The sequence below is a fragment of the Papio anubis genome, chromosome 13, assembly GCF_008728515.1.
Source record: "Papio anubis isolate 15944 chromosome 13, Panubis1.0, whole genome shotgun sequence".
NCBI lineage: Eukaryota > Metazoa > Chordata > Mammalia > Primates > Cercopithecidae > Papio > Papio anubis.
In genome coordinates this window covers 55,480,844-55,501,604 of record NC_044988.1, presented here as the reverse complement: position 1 = coordinate 55,501,604, position 20,761 = coordinate 55,480,844, and the positions used below count along the sequence as shown (strand labels likewise).

The following is a 20,761-nucleotide window of genomic DNA, read 5'->3' as shown; positions in this document are numbered from 1 at the left end:
CTCCAGCCTGGGAGACAGATCAAGACTCCGTCTCAAAAAAATTTTTTTAAAAAGTTTCCAGCACAAAAAAAATCCTAAATGTTTGAGGTGATGAATATCCTGATTATCCTGATTTGATCATTATACATTGCACACATGCATGGAACTATCACCTGTACCCCATAAATATATACAACTGTTGTGTATCAATAAAAAATTAATTTTTAAAAATGGATATTTAAGCAATATAATTACAGGACAATAGCCATTCAAATCATAATGCTAACAGGTAAAAAGTTTAGCTGTTTATTACGCAGGAAGGAAAAGGAAAGTAAATAGCTATATGGAGCTGGTCTATGAGGACTTCTTTTTTTCTTTTCTTTTTCTTTTTTTTTTGAGATGGAGTCTCGCTCTGTCACCCAGGCTGGAGTGCACTGGCGTGATCTCAGCTCACTGCATCCTCCACCTATGAGGCCTTTTAATGTTTGCATTAAAAGTCTATAACTGCAAGTATTTATAGACTTTTTAATTTATAGACAAGTATTTTTATAAATGCAAGTATTTTCATGTCTTTATGAAATGCAAAATGAATAAATAGAAGTGAACAAAAAATAATAAGAGTAAAAGCTAGGTCACCAAGCAGCATACAAAAACAAAGTTTTCTAAATAAATGCTTCTGAAATGTGAATGTCCGTTTGAATCAGTTGGGGACCTTGTTAAAATGAAAACTGATCTCAAAGTCTAGTCAAGCTCTCAGGGGATGTTGACGCTGCTGATATTCAAACTATACTGTTAGTAGCAAGACTGATACATGCTTGGCACAGAGTAATAATTCATATTACCTGTAACAGTTTCTCATTTGTGGCTTTCATCTCTAGGTACTTGACTTGGTTTTCAAGAGACATATTTTTGATAATGTCATCTGCTGCTTGTTTTTCCTGTTCAATTTCTTCTTCTACGCTTCTCATTTGTTTTTCTTTCCTAAAATCAAAAGCACGTAATATTCCTGATACCGTACTGAGGAAAAAATATCCAATTATTTTATACAAGTCACAGTCCTAATTTAATAGGATACTTAAAGATATTCAACCATAGTGTGTGACTGAAAAGTCTTTATATTTGTACTAAAAAAATGCTATTTGACCTATATAAAATTTGGCCCCATTAGCACAAACTTATTTGGCATCTTTCTCTTCTCCATCCCCAAATTCCTCTATTTCCTTACTCTCCATTTTACTTTACTAAGAAATCACAAAGATTATCAAAGAAAATCTTTAATGACTTATATATATGAGGATGCATTTATACTTTTTAAAAGTTATACCTTCAAAAGACAAATAAGAGACTGGGCTCAGTGGCTCACATCTGTAATCCCAGCACTTTGGGAGGCCAAGGCAGGTGGATCACCTGAGGTCTGGGGGTCGAGACCAGCCTGGCCAACATGCCGAAACCCGATCTCTACTAAGAGTACAAAAAGTAGCCGGGCCTGGTGGCGGGCACCTGTAATCCCAGCTACTTGGGAGGCTGAGGCAGGAGAATTGCTTGAATCCAGTGGGCAGAGGTTGCAGTGAGCTGAGATCGCGTCACTTCACTCTAGCCTGGGCAAAAGGGCAAAACTCCGTCTCAAAAAAAAAAAAAAAAAAAAAAGACAAGTAAGAAGTTTTAGAATTGTGGTTTTCAAACATCCTTCAGCATAAATTTTTTTGACCAAATTAAATATTGTATAGAGGTTTGCCATGTAAATCATCCAGTGCAGCTCTGACAGAACTAGGAGAAGAGAGGCCTGCAGTGCAGTTTGATTTTTTTAAAGTTACGGCTTTAGATTAATAATATGCTTTGCTTAAATTCTCTTTTACTTACTGCTTTAGTTAACATTGCTGTTTCACAAATTATTGATATTTTTTAGCACTGTAAAATATTAAGCTCATTTCTCTAAAAACACAACAAACATTACAAATATAATTACACAAAAGTAGTAATAGTGAAATTAATTAGAAGCAATAACCATTTTTATCATGTAGTCAAAAGAATACCAATGACATGCCACTTGTTGCCTAGGCAAGGTCAATTATTGATAGGGTAGAGAAAAATTATGAAAAAAAAATAGGTAAGATGCCACTTATCTAAATACTTTCAAGATTTACATTTTATAAAAAGCTGGATTGAACATACATTTTCAGTCCCAAGATCATTAATTTCTATTTTGGGTTTCAAAATCTGATTAACCTATCACTGTTTACTCTCTTTCGCTCATAGATGTCAACTTCTACAGTTGTCACCATCACCAGCTAAGCCTGTGGATCCACAAATCCCCTATACACCTTCTACACATTCATATCCTACTACTACAATAAACAACCTAAACTCAGAAATTTCCCTACCAAAAAAAAATCTAAAATAACCAAATAAAAGATGGAACATAATAAAACAGACAACCTGGAATTTCAATTTATTTTTGTGTCACTATTGGAGAAGATGTGGTATCTTCACTTGAAGCTTCAATTACAACAGTATAACAAATGTGTTTCCTGCTGCTACAATTTGTATAGGTATATGAGCTCACAGAATTTGAAAGAGGAAAATATCTATTTCAATCTCTTTGTTTCATAGATTAAGGATACTGAAGCCCAGTGGAATTAATCTTTTGGAAGGAATTCATTCTAAACTTGATTACTGACCACCAACAATGTTTCTTCCTACAATGTAGTAAGAAGAACTAATGTTATAAAGTATTCCATTTTACAGAGGAGAAATTACAGCATAAGAAAGGTAACTGACTTTCTCAAGGCCATATGATGTCCAGGTGTCAGGTCTTTTTGATGTTTTGAGTACTTTGCTCCTGTTATAAGTTGGCAGTAAAACCACTGATGATGGTGTCATAAAAATAAGTAAACAAAAAAGTTGAAACTCAATAGAATACAAAACTTGGTAATATCTTTACAATTTGAATCCCTCCTTCCCTCCTTTCTTTTCTTTTTCTTTTCCCCTTCCTTTCTTTTCCCCTTCCCTTCCCTCCCCTCCCCTCCCCTCCCTTCTCCTTCCCTCCCTTCCCTTCTTCCTCTTCCTCCTTCCTCTTTCTTCTTTCTCTTTCCCTTTCTCTCTCTCTCTCTCTCTCTCCCTCCCTCCCTCCCCCTATTTCTATCTTTCTTTCTTGACAGGGTATCACTTGTCACCCAGACTGGAGTGTGGTAGCACAATCATGGCTCACTGCATGCTCAAACTCAAGCCATCCCCCCACCTCAGCCACCCAAGTAACTGGGACTAAAGGCACACAATGCTATGCCCTGCTAATGTTTTTACTTTTTATTTTGAATAGAGACAAGGTCTTGCTAAGTTGGCCGGGCTGGTCTCAAATTCCTGAGTTCAAATTATTCTCTCACCTTAGCTTCCCAAAGTGCTGGGATTACAGGCATCAGACACTGCATCTGACCTCAATTTGAATCCTTCTAAGCATAAAATGCCATCAGGACAAACATAAATTAATTTAGCAACAGTATGTCTTTCAAAAGTATGCATTTTCAATATTGTAAACTCTAAATCAGTAAGTAAAATTGTTAACACTTTACTAAAAGAAACACAAAAGTAGGCCGGATACAGTGGCTCACACCTGTAATCCCAGCACTTTGGGAGGCTGAGGCAGGTGGACCACCTGAGGTCAGGAGTTTGAGACCAGCCTGGCCAACATGACGAAACCGCATCTCTACTAAAGGTACAAAAATTAGCCAGGAGCAATGCTGGGTACCTGTAATCCCAGCTACTCAGGAGGCTGAGGCAGGGAGAACTGCTTGAACCCAGGAGGCAGAGGTTGCATTGAGCCAAGATCATGCCACTGCACTCCAGCCTGGGTGACAGAGCGAGACTTCATCTCAAAAAAAGAAAGAAAGAAAGAAAGAAACACAAAGGTTAGGCAAACAGTCTTACTTGTTACACTAAAAAAAGGAAAAGACAACTTTAAGAAATTATTCTTCTAGTCAATGTTTTGCTAAGGAAGTCTAGTTTTTTTTTTTTTTTTTTTTTAAAGTCACCTGTTCACTGGGTACAAAGGTTAAAACAAAGTGAAATGTAATCATACGATATACTTTTTTTAATGCTGTTGAAGAAACAGAGTAATTTCCTTTAGCACACCAGTCTTAGAGACAAAAGAAAAAAGGTAAGCTCTATATATTTATAGCTTTGGTTATTGTTGTATTTTTAAAAAAATCATATTTAAGTTTGTTAAGTCTGTACAACAATCTTTGCCTTTAAGAAGTGATGAAAAATAAGAAAATGTGATTATATTTTCACACGGTCTACCTCAAAAATACTATATACCTGGGACATGGCCAAAGGGTCTTTCCTAAATAAAGTTAGAATACAATACTAAGTAATTGTTTTTGGGGAGGGGGGAAGGTTTCATCTAGCCAATCAAATTTAGAAGATTTTTTATTTTAAAATACGTTAATCACAGAGCATTCTGAAGCGACATTAGTCTAAAAGCCTACTTGCAAGATAAAAAAAAAAGACTGGCCATGAGTTGATAATTATTGAAGCAGGGTGATAACTATTCTCCTTACTTAGGTTTTTTTCCTTGAAATTTTCCATTACAAAAGGTTTTAAATTTGAAAAAAATCTACACAATAAATAAGGAAACGAAGTTAATTGTGTATTATTAACATCGTACTCTAAAGACATTGAATTCTGGCATAAATATCTAAAATATTTAATGGAAAAACTACATTTAGATTTTATTTAACAAAACCAAAATAATTGGAGCATCTCTTTATTTCATAGCATATAATAATCATATAAAATAAATAACTTAAGAAACATGTACTTGAAACTTTATTAAGAACAATGCTTCTTTTTCAGTATCCACCATTTCCTTTGAGTAAAGCTCTTTTTTTGTTCCAGTAACGTAGATCATATGCTAGGTAAAAATGCACATAATTTTGTGAAATAACAAAAGACACTGATATTCCATTTTCTATTCCAGTTTTCTGTTTTATATTAGTTCCTAAGTAATCACTATATGAAACTCAACTATCATTTCAAAAAAAATCCAAATTAGAAAATATTCCAAAAGGAGAAATAAAGCAGCAATAACTGACTTCCTTTAAAACCAACTGTTGAAATAGGCTAAACTGACTCATGGATAATTTCTGCATTATCTACTTGGCTAGCTATTTTGCCTATATGATTTTTCTTTTTTTAAGATACCCAATAATGCTAGCAAATGCTTTGTCTGGGGATTTGAATAGTGTCATGAAAATCAACATTCGCCCCCTCTTACAATCTTTCTCCTCTCAAAAGGCACACAAATATGTGAAAACTCTCACGCATAGTATGGATCAATCAATGTATTTCACAGCTTCAGACCTAACAATGCTTTAGATTTGTTGAACGCTTTCTTGTACAGAATCTACCTTGAGCTGAGTATACGCTGCTTCTAAGATCTACCAAATGGAAAAGAAAAAAAATCCTTTTCTAATCCTTATGATTTTTTTCTGATTTTTTTCTTTTAGCACACTTGAGAAAACAATTATTAGCATTAAATAGCCGATACAGATAATAAATATAAAACTATACTCTGTCTCCATTTCCACATAAGCTCACAGTCATGCCTTGCCTCTATTACTTTGTTCACCTGCTTCTATTTCATATCAACTTTTAACTTAAATCTAGTTAGTTTTCTTTGTAGCCTATTTGCTTTCTTTCACTATCCCCATCCTATTTGTTTCTGGAAAAAAATAGCACTTCCCTTAACTCACCTCTCCTCAGTCACCTCTGCATCCTACCACAGACATCAGTAAGAATGTCACCATATCATTGAGAAATAGTGAAACAAGCCATTGAAGAAGCTGAACACCTATTCCTAGGAATCATTAAACACAGGTAAACTACCTTTTGTAAATGATTTAGGCAGCCCTCTTCTGTGGGCAATCATCTTGAATAAGTGATAGCTTAAATGCACTTCTGGCTCTAAAAGGCATTCTATTATGATCTACATCCAAATTTTATAAAATATAAGAGGCAGAGTAGCTTTTTCTAACAAACTGGATTTAAGTATGGAAGGAGAGAAGGTAGAAGGGGAATAAGCATAAATGGATCAACAAATCAAAGGCAATGAGGAAGTTGACTAGAACAGATTAGCACTATAATAGCAGTAAATTCCTTATTGCTAACGAGGCGAGAGACTTTAGTATGCTGCATGGATTCTTGTTTACTCTGATTAGTTTTTCTTTTTTTTTTCTGAAACAGTCTCACTGTCACCCAGGCTGGAGTGCAGTGGCATGATCATAGCTCACTGCAACTTCTGCCTCCCAGGTTCAAGCAATTCTGCTGCCTCAGCCTCCCAAGTAGCTGGGATTACAGGCACCCACCACTGCACCCGGCTAGTTTTTGTATTTGTAGTAGAGATGGGGTTTCACCATGTTGGCCAGGCTGGTCTCAAACTCCTGACCTCAGGTGATCTGCTCGCCTCGGCCTCCCAAAGTGCTGGGATTACAGACGTGAGCCACTGTGCCCGGCCTACTATGATTAGTTTTTCTATTACCTGCTATAATGAAATAAACTTTCCTTAAAAAAATCGTAAGTAACTAATTGTAACAAATGCTGTAAGAATGCTCAAAAGACTAAATTTCTGAACACCCTTAAGGATGACAGAATATATTTATATATTTTCAAATGGATAATTTGTTTGCAAAAGGGTTTCTAAAATTGACTTTAAGAAAACAGAGATAAAGAACAAGAAACATCAAGGTCATGAATAAAATGACTAAATAAAAAAGTAACTATTTGGCAAGAAGAGTACAGTCCAATAAATGTCGATTTCTAGGCAAAGCTGAAACCTTAAATGCACCCATTAACTTTAAATTGTGTTCAAAACCTGATTAACATGAAAATAAAAGGTAAAAAGGGATATAAACTCAAAGGACAAACAGAATGGAACAGGAGTCAATAGCAATGAAACCTAGAAACCAGAAACCTAATAGCTGAGTGGAAATTGACTAGGAAAACAAAAATTTCCCAAGTCAGCAATGAGAAAAGCTGAGAGTCACTTGAATTGCACTGCAGAAACTCTAAATAGCCCAGAAATTGGCAGCACCAGGTATTCTGAAAGTAGAGGAGAGGCTAATTCCTCTCTGTCTGTCTAGCCAGATAATGTTCCTTCTCTACACAAGCAGATTAGAGGATCCCCCACGCCACCAGAATAAAACAAAGGGAATTTGGGCAATGGGCACAAGTGAGTGCAAAGGCATTGTTGAGATTAAGTTATAGTTTCCATACTAAATATTGATGCAAATCCAGCTTTTTTATCACTCAGCACTCAGAATGCTGGCTACCAGGCCATTATCTCTTTGGGCAGTAAATCAGAAGAGTCATTTTGTGGATAATGACATTCCCTAAGAAAACAGTCCAGCAGTTACACTCTGTGGTCAAGTCTAGAAACAATGAGACCCACACAAATGCATTTTCCTATCAGCTTTTTAGTTTCCCACTCTCACACATAAACCCTAAATAAAATATTAACAGACTAAGAAGAAGGCCTCCAATATAAAGGACACTGCCCAAAGATAACTGGAAAAATACAATCTAAGGATATAGAGGCTATTCAAAGAAAAGGAAATAACAAAAGGCACAATGATAAACAAGAAAATATAATATATTCATGCAACAGAATACTAATAAAGAAAATATTCTGAAACAAAAAAGCTCTTAGAATTAAAAAAGATGGCAAAAAATTAATAGTAGAATGTGAAGATAAAATTGAGGATGTCTCCCAGAAAGGAAAGCAAAAAACACACTGAGATAAAATGTAGGACAGTAAAGGTTTTAAAATCATTCCAGGATGTCCAACACCCAATTGAGGAAATTCTAGAAAAAAAAAAGTGAAATTTTATTTTAAAAAATAAAATAATTATATCATCAATGAGATAATTCAGAAAATTTCCCAAAACTGAGTGACATAGCTTCTAGATGGAAAAGACTGACCAAGTACCCAGTTTAATAAATGAAAACAGGCCGGGTGTGGTGGCTCATGCCTGTAATCCCAGCACTTTGGGAGGCCGAGGTGGTGGATCACGAGGTCAGGAGATCGAGACCATCCTAGCTAACATGGTAAAACCCTGTCTCTACTAAACATACAAAAAAATTAGCTGGGTGTGGTGGCGGGAAAGACACAGGATAATGAATATAGTATTGATTTTAAAAGCTTTGATAAATAATTAGAATGACATGGTATATTTCTTAACAGTAATACTAGAAACTCAAAGACAGTAGGGTAATCCCATCAACATTTTGAGGGAAAATTACTTCTTACCTAGAATTCTATCTCTAGCCAAAGTATCTTTCCAAGTCTAAAAAGTTTTCCCTCCTATCCACATTCTCTAGAAGCTACTGAGGAAGCTCCATTGAAGAAAGGCAATAAACCAGACAGAGTGTTCTAGAAAATAAGTACCCAGTAACAAAGGCAAAAGGTAGACTCTTTGATGAGGGTGGAAGTAAACAGCTGTGCAGAAGGCCTAGTGATCAGCTAGCTCCTCCAGATTACAGCATGGTGGCAGGCTCTGGGAGGGAGTTTTTAAGCTGATAAAACAGGTTAAATACTTAATATCCATAAACAAATGACAGATATGCTAGGGGAGAGTTTGGTCATAACAAGAAAACTAAGCACATGAAAAAACAGTACAATTAGTTTGGAGGAAACAAAAAGGGTGCAGCAACAGAAAAGTGATCTTGTTACATGGCTTAGCCAATAACAGCTTTTTATTGACTGAGTTCAATCATTCATGATAGTACAAACACTGAATACTCATCTAACCAGAATTACAAGTAACTATGTTAGGAGATAAAGACATAGGAAGTATATATTTGATGTGTTGGAGATGAAGGGAGGGGGTATTTGAAAGAGAGCTGAAGGGGCTATCAATTCCAAAATGGTGGCCAAGAAGCAAGCTGGCTTCACTCCCCTCTACAGAAAATCAAAAACAAATATACAGACCTGAGGTAATTACCAGCAATATACCAGAATTCAAATGTGAAGATGAGACAGTTCTAGGGCCACAGAGAAGTGAACAAACTTTGAGCAGATAGTAAGAGAATTGGACTTCCATATCCACAATGCCCCTCCCCCATTCAACCTAGCACAAAGCATGTGAGAAAATTTCCCCCAAATTACAGTTTCTACCCACCATCTTGTATTCCCTGGCAAGAGACTTGTCCCTGCTTTAACCCATGGGAAACATCTCAAGTGCCTGGAGACAGAAATATTCCTGAGGACATGTAGAGACAAAGAGGAGAGACAGGATTACCATCCCCAGATCTGGAAACTCTGCTCTGTAACTCAGCCAAAGCGACACCAAATCAGAGTAGCTGTTCAACAGCACCACTTTGTAGGAGGTTGGCTCCACAGGTCTCTAGTGTGGGAAGGCTGGCTGGGCATGAACCTCTAGCCACCATTCCCACACTACCAGGATATCCCCTGGAACCTCCCCCATTCAGGAAGAGCAGTGCTCTGGTCATTTACCAGAGCCAAGGTGAAGCTGGGCTTAAGGTGCCATCTAAAGCTGAAAAGGAGGCAGCAACCTAGTGGTAAAAGATCCTCTAAGCAAATATATTCAATAAAAAACAAAATAAGCCACACAGAGAATATTGGAATAAACAACTAATCTGACAATGCAATGACACATATATATATCTACAAGAAATAACAGCCAACAGGCCAGGTGTGGTGGCTCACACCTATAATCCCAGCACTTTGGGAGGCCAAGACAGGCAGATCACTTGAGGTCAGGAGTTTGTGACCAGTCTGACCAACATGGAGAAAAAATACTAAAAATACAAAATACGTCTCTACTAAAAATACAAAATTAGCCAGGCGTGGTGGTGCATGCCTGTAATCCCAGCTACTTGGGAGGCTGAGGCAGGAGAATCGCTTGAACCCAGGAGGCAGAGGTTGCAAAGAGTCGAGATTGCGCCATTGCACTCCAGCCTGGGCAACAAGAGTGAAACTCTGCCTCAAAAAAAAAAAAAAGACACAGCAAACAGGGAACCATGATGTGTTGGTCTATTTTTCATTGCTATAAAGGAATACTTGACATTGGATAATTTATAAAGAAAAGAAGTTTATTTGGCTCACAGTTCCACAAGTTGCAAAAGCATGGCACCAATATCTACTCAGTTTCTGGTGAGGCCTCAGGAAGCTCTTTGTCACAGTGGAAGGCGAAGGTGGAGCAGGTGTGTCACATGGCAGAGAGAGGGAGTAAGAACAAGAGGAGGAGGTACCAGGCTCCTTTAAATAGCCAGTCAGTAGCTTCCAGTCAGCACTATGCCTTTTAATTGGAGAATTAAGTCTATTTACATTGCCTTTACTGTTGGATCCTACAAAATATTTAAAGAAGAACTAATACCAATTCTACTCAAACTCTTCAAACAAAATTAAAGAGAAGGGAATATTTCCAAACTTATTCTACAAGATCAGCATGACCCGGACACCAAAACTAGACAAGGGCACAACAAAAATGAAAACTACAGTCCAATATCCCAGAAGAACACAGATGCAAAAACCCTCAACTAAATAACAGCAAACCAAATTCAACAATACTTTAAAAAGATTATTCACCGTACCAAGTGAGATTCATTCCAGAGATGCAAAGATAGTTCAACATATGCAAATCAATAAGCATGACAATATGGTTTGGATATTTGTACCCATCCAAATCTCATGTTGAACTGTAATCCCCAGTGTGGGAGATGAAGCCTGGTGGGAGGTGTTTGGATAATGAGGGCGGATCCCTCATGAATGGCTTGGGCCATCCCCTTGGTGATAAGTAAGATCTTGCTCTGAGTTCACAAGAGATTTGGTTGTTTAAAAGTGTGTGGCACCTCCTTTCCCACTCTCTCCTCCTTTCATCATGTGATGTGCTGGCTCCCCTTTCACCTTCTGCCACAACTGTAAGCTTCCTGAGGCCTCCCCAAAAAATGAACTGCACCATGCTTCCTGTACAGCCTGTAGAACTGTGAGTCAATTAAATATCTTTTCTTATAAATTACCCAGTCTCTAATATTTCACTATAACAGTGCAAGAACAGCCTAATACACATGGTAAGCTGGGCACAGTGATATGTGCCTGTAATCCCAGCTTCTCAGGAGGCTGAGGTGGAAGGAACACTTGAGTCCAGGAGTTTCCAACCACCCTGGACAGCAAAGCAAGACTCTACCTTAAATAATAATTATTATAAAATAAAATAAACATGATACATCACATTAATAAAACCAAGAACAAAAACCACATAATTATTTTAATAAATGCTGAAAACACAGTTGAAAAATTCAACATCCCTTTATGATAAAATTCTCATTAAACTGGGCACACAAAGAACATACTTCAAGATAACAAATGCCATATATGACAAACCCACAGCTAACACCATTCTGAAAGGGGATAAATTGAAGGCCTTTCTTGTAGATGTGGAACAATACAAGGATGCCTACTTTCACCACTTTTACTCAACACAGTACTAGAAGTCCTGGCCAGAGCAATTAGGCAAGAGAGAGAAATGAAAGGCATCCAAATTGCAAAAGAAGAAGTCAAATTAGACTTGTTTGCAGATGACATGCTTTTTTTTTTTTTTTTTTGAGACAGAGTCTCACTCTGTCGCCCAGGCTGGAGTCCAGTGGCGTGATCTCGGCTCACTGCAACCTCCACCTTCCAGGTTCAAGCGAGTCTCCTGCCTCAGCCTCCTGAGTGGCTGGGATTACAGGTGTCTACCATCACACCCAGCTAATTTTTGTATTTTTGGTAGAGACGGGGTTTCACCATGTTGGTCAGGCTGGTCTCAAACTCCTGACCTCGTGATCCAACCACCTCAGCCTCCCAAAGTGCTGGGATTACAGGCATGAGCCATCGCACCTGGCAGACATGATCTTATACTTAAAAAAATTTTTTTTAAAAACCACCCTAAATACGCCACAAAAAAATCTGTAAAAACTGATAACTGAATTCAGTAAAGTTGCAAGATACAAAATCATCATATAAAAATTGGTAGAATTTACATATGCCAACAGTGAAGAATCTGAAAAAGAAATCAAGAAAGCAAGCCTGTTTACAATAGCTACAAAGACTATAAAATACCTTGCAATCAATTTAACCAAAGAAGTGAAAGATCTACATAACAAAAACTATAAAACACTGATGAAACAAACTGAAGAGGATACAAAAAAATGGAAATATAATCCATGTTCATGGAGTCGAAGAACATTGCTAAAATATCAATACTAACCAAAGCAATTTACTGATTCAGTGCAATTCCTATCAAAATACAGTGACGCTCTTCATAGAAGTAGAAAAAAAATCCTAAAACTCATACGGAACCACGAAAGATCCCAAATAGCCAAACAACCCTCAGCAAAAAGGAACAAAGCTGGAGGCATCACACTACTTGACTTCAAAATTTTCTACAAAGCTATAGTAACCAAATCAGCATGGCACTGGTATAAAGACAGATCCATAGACCAATGGGATGGAATAGAGAACTCAGATATAAACACACGCATTTACACCAACTCATCTTCAACAAAGGTGCCAAGAACATACAATGGAGAAATAATAGTTGTTTCAATGAATGCTGCTGGAAAAACTGAATAACTACATATGGAAGAACAAAACCAGACCCCTATCTCTTGCCATATCCAGGAATAAAAATGAATTAAAGACTTAAATCTAAGTAAGACCTCAAACTATAAAACTGTTGCAAGAAAACATTGAGGAATTGCTCTAGAACACTGGTCTGGACAAAGGTTTTTTTGTATCTGTAAGGCCTCAAAAGCACAGGAAACCAAAGCAAAAATGTACAAATGGGGTTTCGCCAAGCAAAAAACCTTTTGTACAGCAAAGAAAATGGTCAACAAAGTGAACAGACAACCTACAGAATGAGAGAAAATATTTGCAAACCACCCATCTAACAAGGGGTTAATAATCAGAAGATATAAGCAGCTCAAACACCTCACTAGCCAAAAACAAACCAATAAAAAACAAATAATCCAAGTAAACATGGCAAAAGAATTGAATAGACATTTCTCAAAAAACATACAAAAGGCAAACAAGTATGTGGAAAAAATGCTCAACATCAGTAATCATTCAGGGAAATGCAAATCAAAACTACAATGAGATATAATCTCACCCCCAATAAAGTAGCTTCTATCAATAAGACAGGCAATAACGGATGCTGACGAGGATGTGGAGAAAGGGGAACCCTCATACACTCTTGGGAATGTAAATTAGTATAGCCACTCTGGAGAACACTATGAAGGTTCCTCAAAAAATTAAAAATATAACACATTTATATTTGATCCAGTAATTCCACTGGATATACATTTTTAAAAAAGAGATGATTATATTAAAGAGATAGCTGCACTCCCACATTTATTGCAGGACTATTCACAAGAGCAAAACTATGGAATCAACCTAAGTGCCCATCAACAGATGAATAGATTAAAAAAATGTAGCATATATATACAAGGGACTATTACTCAGCCATAAAAAAAATGAAATCCTGTCATTTGCGGCAACATAAATGCAACCAGAGGTCATTATGTTAAGTGAATTAAGCCAAGCACAGAAAGACAAATATCGCACATTCTCACCTGCATGTGGGAGCTAAAAAAGTGGATCTCATACAGATTAAGAGTAGACTGGTGGTTACCAGAGGCTGGAAAGGGTGGTGGGGAGGGAGGAATGCAGAGAAGTTTATTAATGCATACGAACATACAGTTTACTTAAAAAAGAAGGCCTAGTGTTAGATCAGTACAGTAATTATAGTTTACAATTATGTTTTTCCTTCAACTTTTATTTTTAAGTTCCGGGGTACATGTGCAGGTTTGTTACATAGGTAAATGTGTGCCATGTTGGTTTGCTGCACAGATCAACCCGTCACCTAGGTATTAAGCCCAGCATTCATTAACTATTCTCTGATGCTCTCCCTCTCCTCTAATTTACTGTACATTTAAAAACAGCTAAAAGAGTATTTGAATGTTTCCAATATAAAAAAAAGAAAAATATTTAACATGATGGATACCCCAAGTACATTAATTTGATTTTTTAAAATTATATGAATGCACTACATTATCACATGTACCCCAAAACTATGTATATCTATTATGCCTCAATAAAATTTTTAAAAATTACCATGGGGGGGAAAAAGAGTGCTAAAGATTCTCATCTCCCACAGTTTTAAGTCAAGGTTAATACCAATAGATAATGCCTAAAATTGAAAAAATCAAGACCATCAATATAAGCATATACTTATGCATAAATATATATTTTCCTGAATTTCTTTTGTGCACTTATATATTAAGTTTTTAAAGTTTACAACCACTTAAATTGCTTTAAAGCTCCGTTCGTCATATCTAGAAACTAATGAGACACCCTTAAAGATATTAATTCTCTCTAAAAAGAAAAAATAAAAATAAGTCTGTCATTCTTCAAAGGGGCTTTCTAGTTTGTTAAGATCAGAGTCCAAGGATGGTGAATGGCTGTGCACTTGTTTCACATTTTATGTGTTTCGAGAAAAAGCAGATTTGAAAGGCCAGGATAAGTGGCTCATATCTATAATCCCTGCACTTTTCAAGGCTACGTCAGTGCCTGGGGTGAAATGGCTCGCACCCAGGAGTTTGAGACCAGGCTGAGTAACACACGGTGACGCCATCTCTCCAAAAATTGTAAAAATTAGCCAGGCATGGTAGCGCATGCCTGTGTTTCAGCTACTTAGGAAGCTGAGTTGGGAGGACTGCTTAAGCCTGGGAGATCAAGGTTGCAGTGAGCTGTGACCATGCCACCAGGTCTGGGTGACAGAGTGAGACCCTGTCTGAGCCAAAAAAAAAAAAAAAAGAATAAACAGATTCAAAAGGGCAAAAAATAAAAATGTCCTTAAAATCTCTAAAGTTCTAGTTTACCATCAAAATAAAAATACTCTCTTTTCTATCAGGTCTGCAACATGAAAGTCACAGGCATCACAATCCTCTTTTGGCCTCTCTCCATGGTATTATTATCAGACAAAATCCAGTCTTCTAAAAGAGTAAGTTTTTACAATCAAAATAGTAAAAATATTTTCAAAGATACATTTTCTGTATATTTAGTAAAATATCAAAGGGCAATAAGAAAGCAAAGAAAATCTGACCTACTAAAATTGTTTACTTAGCTGTGTATATCCAAATTCCAATTTGACAAAAGCAGCCTTCATTTTTAAAAACTGAGTTCTTTAAAAGTTGATTAAAGGGAGAGATCTGAAAATTTTCACTATAAAATCAGAAATTAGTTTCAAGACTAAAATCTTGTTTAAAATGTAGGAAACTTTTTTTTAAAAAAATCATGTATTTATGAGGGAAACTGCTATTGAATTATTATTGGTGAAAAAATCTAACTGCAAAAACAGTAATAAACAAGAACTATTCTTAGTTCTATTTATTCTTAGTTTACTATTCAGTAAAAACCAGAACTATTTCTTTCTTTCCATCTATATCCACATAAAGGAAGTATTTCAGATTGTGTGGCTCTTTAAATTCAATACACGGCTCCATTTCTGATATAAGATAAATATTTCCTTTTAAAACACCAAACTTTGAACTGTTAAACCCAGAGAGCTATATATTGACATTTATTGATTGCTTTTGAGACGGAGACTCGCTCTGTTGCCCAGGCTGGAGTATAATGGCATGATCTCAGCTTACTGCAACCTCTGCTTCCTGGGTTCAAGCAATTTTCGTGCCTCAGCCTCCCAAGCAGCTGGGATTACAGGCATGGGATTACAGCCTGGGATTACAGGCTGGTCTTGAACTCCTGACCTCAGATGACCTGCCTACCTGGGCCTCCAAAAGTGCTGGGATTACAGGCATGAGCCACCATGCCCAGCCTATTTATTAATTATTTAACAGCCCTAGGTATAATGTCGTTAGCTCTGCTGATTTTAAAAACACATATAGTTTAAAATAATTTCCTCACTATAAAGCAATCGTGCACACTGGAATATCAAATGTTAACAGAATTATTATTTACCATATATTTCCACATATGTAAATGGGAATATACCAATAGCATTACTTTCTGTAATGATCATGTAATAACAGTTGGAAAATACCCATATAACAAATTGGAATCTCTTTGTTCAATTGTATGTATCAGAATATCCTTAATTTTTAGTATTTCATCCCAGAAAAGAAAAAGATTTGCTCTACTATAACACCAAAGATTAGATAGTAGGTTTTTTTCCCAAAGTAATTTCCTTCTAATGTCTAAGTGCTGAAATATGAAATTTGAGGAAATTCTATTGATACGTTTTTCTGATTAATGCATTTCTTTTTTTTTTCTTTTTCTAGGAAGTCCAATGTAATTTCACTGAAAAAAATTATTCCTTGATTCCAGCAGATATCAAGAAAGATGTTACTATACTTGATCTCAGTTATAACCAAATTACTCTTAATGGTACAGACACAAGAGTTCTACAGACATACTTTTTACTCACAGAGCTCTACTTGATTGAGAACAATGTTACTGTCTTACATAATAACAGTTTTGATAACCTCTCCAGTCTAGAAATTTTAAATATCTGTAGAAACTCCATCTATGTAATTCAACAGGGTGCATTTTTAGGCTTAAATAAACTAAAACAGTTACATCTCTGCCAAAACAAAATAGAACAACTGAATGCTGATATATTTGTGCCTCTAAGAGACCTAAAACTTCTGAATCTGCAAGGCAATTTGATTAGCTATTTGGATGTACCACCACTATTTCATCTGGAATTAATAACTTTATATGGAAACCTATGGAACTGCTCTTGCAGTCTATTTAATTTGCAGAACTGGTTGAACACATCAAATGTGACATTAGGTAAGCTATCATAATTAAGCAAAACCAACATGTGATTAACTCAATGTTCCACCACAGAAAAATTTCTCATATCATGTTTTAAAGAAAAGGAAGCAGCCAGGCGCAGTGGCTCACACCTGTAATCGCATCACTTTGGGAGGCCAAGGCAGGCGGATCACCTGAGGTCAGGAGTTCGAGACCAGCCTGGCCAACATGGCGAAACCTCATCCCTACTGAAAATACAAATATTAGTTGGGTGTGGTGGCACATGCCTGTAGTACCAGGTACTCAAGAGGCTGAGGCAGGAGAATCACTTGAATCTGGGAGGCGACATTGCAGCAAGCCAAGATCGTGCCACTGCTTTCTAGCCTGGACAACAGAGTGAGACTCTGTCTCAGAAAAAAAAAAAAAAAGGAAACAATTTCTGTTTAAGCAAAACAGGAAGAAACACTAAAAAGTAACAGCTGCATAGATGCTCTCCTTTCCCATTACCAGGGGGAAAAATTAAGAATTTTTTTTTTTTTTTTTTGAGACAGAGTTTTGTTCTTGTTGCCCAGGCTAGAGTGCATTGGCGCGATCTCAGCTCACCACAACCTCCACCTCCCAGGTTCAAGCAATTCTCCTGCCTCAGCCTCCTGAGTAGCTGGGATTATAGTCATGCGCCACCATGCCTGGCTAATTTTTTGTATTTTTAGTAAAGATGGGATTCCTCCATGTTTGTCAGGCTGATCTCGAACTCCCGACCTCAGGCGCTCCATCCGCCTTGGCCTCCCAAAGTGCTGGGATTACAGGTGTGAGCCTCCGTGCCCAGCCAGAAATGTAAATGTTCTATATATGTAAGATGATAACGTCACTTCGTGTATTGTTAGCAAAGTCAATATGTAAGAGTAATTTTTTAACAGTGCTTCCTAGACTAAGTGAAAACAAGTGACCTATTTTAACTGCAAATACTGTGCCTGAGATCCAGATTGTAACCATGTAACCACAATATTAATAATACAATCTACACTAATACAGATAAACTAAATAATAAACAGATACTGCATTTAAGCTGTATTTATAAAATAATAAACAGAAATGTGCATTATCCTTTCACTGTGTTGCTAGACAAATACAACAGGAATTTCTTATAATGCCTTTAAGAATGACAGATATGTCAAAAATTCTAGATAAAACAATTATAAAATGTTGTTAACTATTAAAATGTTGTTAACGGTTATTTTTCTCTATTCTAAATCTTATTATTTCTGATACACTAGAAAATGAGAACATCACCATGTGTAGCTACCCCAACAGCCTGAAGAGCTACAATATTAAAACAGTACCTCCTAAGGCTGAATGCCACTCAAAACTTCCTTCACCAGTAACTGAAGATCTTTATATTCATTTTCAGCCCATCAGCAATTCAACATTTAATAGCTCTTTGAACAACTTAACAAGAAATTCAGGTAATGTACCAGTTCTTAATATTAACACTGCTGAATGTATCATACTAAATAAACTGAGGTAGTTATCTTTATTTTAAATTTCTATAAAAATATAAAAGAAAGATTCCTCATCCAACTAAAGATTTACAAAATATTGGTCTTCCAACCTAGGTTCTGCTAGTTACAAGCCAAATGCCATTGTGCAAATTATTTAACTTCTCTGAGCCTTTGTTTTAACTAGTCTAGTCACAAATCTCAACGAGTATAAATCAATAATGGTCTTAGGTAAAAAGGTAACAAAATGGCAATAGCTGTTTTGAAAAAAGAGAATTCTTCCACCACACAAAATTTGTCTAAAGAAAACTACAATGTATGTTTATTTCTAATACCAATATTGAGGAGAATTAGGATATATAATTATGATTATTTTGCCAACTTAACAAATTTTCTTTCTCTCTTCTCTCTCGGTATTCCATTAAAGAACATATACCTCTTGGAAAAAGCTGGGCTTTTCTCGTTGGTGTTGTTGTCACTGCACTGACAACTTCACTTCTCATTTTTATTGCTATCAAATGCCCAATATGGTACAATATTCTGCTTAGTTATAATCATCATCGCCTGGAAGAGCATGAAGCAGAAACCTATGAAGATGGTTTTACTGGAAATCCAAGTTCTCTTTCACAGATACCAGAAACAAACTCTGAAGAAACTACAGTAATATTTGAACAATTACATTCATTTGTGGTAGACGATGATGGATTTATTGAAGACAAATATATAGATATCCATGAATTACGTGAAGAAAATTAATTTCTTTCAAAGTTTGCTTTTTAAACAAAGTTATCAGCTCACTCACAGTTTAGATATGGAGATTTTGCTATGTGATATACCAAAATACAGCTAGCAGACATTCATATTAATGACAACGTACATGAATATCATAAAATTATGTTCTTTGCATTGTATTGAGCAAGCAGGTCCAAATACAATAACTGACACTCCCTGGTAGCTGACAGTTACATAGTTTACAATACTAGCACTCCTATTCTTAGCAGCGTTTGGGTGACCATACAGACTAGTAAAAAGGCCTAAATTATTCATTAATTAAAATGAATGGATTCTCATATTAACACAGATATTTGACATAATATGTATTAAATTATACTAAAGTTTCAATCAGTAAAGAAATAAAAGTTTGGGATTTATTAATATACGGTAAGTCAAAGTGAGGAACAGATAGCTTAAATAATACAAGATTGATTTTATGCTCACAGAATAAATTCATAGAGTTGGAAAATATTTTTTCAAAATGCTTCCTGAAATAGCATAATAAATTTCCTTAAAATTTTATAGCAATTTAAAGCACAAGCACAATGTTCAGGCATAATCCCTAATAAGTCACTACTGATTCTGGTTATAAAGAAAGGCTGTCACCATAATGCAGGATCACTACAGTTGAATATCATAGTGGCTTACAAAGTGGGTATCACAATAATCTATAAATCTTGTTTTAAAAATACATATTTCTACCTCTCTCTGGGAGATTTTTATTCAAATTGATCTGTGCTGGGACTGAGGAATCTTCATGTGGTCCACAGACAGCTGTTTCTATCTATTCAGTAGATACAGCAATGTTTCCCAAATTGTTTTCCCAAAATACTAATTTCCAAAGAGACATTCACAGGTATTTACAGGAGAAGAAAAAGGTACATGGTCAAATTACTATAGGAAAAACTAGGTTTAAACAAAGTGAAACAAGATTCTTTTTATTTATTTATTTATTTATTTTTTTTTGGAGACAGAATGTGGCACTGCCGCCAGGCTGGAGTGCAGTGGTGCTATCTTGGCTCACTGCAACCTCCGCCTCCTGGGTTCAAGCGATTCTTCTGACTCAGCCTCCCGAGTAGCTGGGAGTACAGGTGCACACCACCATGCCTGGCTAATTTCTGTATTTTTAGTAGAGATGGGGTTTCACCATATTGGCCAGGCTGGTCTCCAACTCATTATCTCGTGATCTGCCCACCTAGACCTCCTAAAGTGCTGGGATTACAGGCGTGGACCACTGTGCCTGGCCAAGATTCTTTACAATAGGATTTATGAAAAACTTTACTAAGCTAAATTTACGGCTCTCTGATTATTCAAGAGCAAAGTATTAAAAATTTCCCAAACTTACTTGACAACAAAACCCATTCTTTGAGTTACATCTACTAAGAGCTCGTAGTTCAACAACAATCCAAAGAACATAGTTTGGAAAACACTGGCCTATAGACTGTAATAGGAAGGGTCTAAAGATAATTATTTGCCAATTCCTTGTAATCAATTGGCTACAATCATAATTAAAAATTTATCAATGCAAACAGTACATTAAAAACTGTAGCACAATCTATAATTTTTACCTTCATATGAAAAGAAATTAAGAATTTATGTCTTTTACAAATAAGTATATCTCTGAAACACTGAAATATATTTATGGGTGAAATAATATTTCTGGTATTTTCTTCATTACAACACA

At 36.2% G+C, this 20,761-nt stretch overlaps 2 protein-coding genes across 8 annotated transcripts in view; one reads left to right on the top strand and one right to left on the bottom strand.

Annotated features, from left to right (window-relative positions):
- IFT74 (intraflagellar transport 74) overlaps positions 1-20,761 on the bottom strand; it is a 133,913-nt gene that overhangs the window by 61,109 nt on the left and 52,043 nt on the right. For all 6 annotated transcript variants that reach the window (XR_004177900.1, XR_004177899.1, XM_031654290.1 and 3 more), the window contains exon 9: positions 822-960. Coding sequence is in view for 4 of the 6 variants with exons in the window: in XM_031654290.1 (XP_031510150.1) it covers positions 822-960 (139 nt within the window). In the remaining 2 variants the exon portion in view is untranslated. The remainder of the gene's footprint in view (positions 1-821; positions 961-20,761) is intronic.
- On the top strand, positions 4,011-19,915 carry LRRC19 (leucine rich repeat containing 19). 2 transcript variants are annotated; one of them, XM_031654293.1, is made up of 5 exons: positions 4,011-4,129; positions 14,943-15,032; positions 16,330-16,843; positions 18,082-18,270; positions 18,731-19,915. In XM_031654293.1, exons 2-5 carry the CDS (start codon positions 14,952-14,954, stop codon positions 19,057-19,059), a joined length of 1,113 nt encoding a protein of 370 aa, XP_031510153.1. In that variant the 5' UTR covers positions 4,011-4,129; positions 14,943-14,951; the 3' UTR covers positions 19,060-19,915. The 2 variants fall into 2 exon arrangements, with proteins under 2 accessions (XP_031510153.1, XP_003911679.1); XM_003911630.4 differs by lacking the exon at positions 4,011-4,129 and adding an exon at positions 4,136-5,850.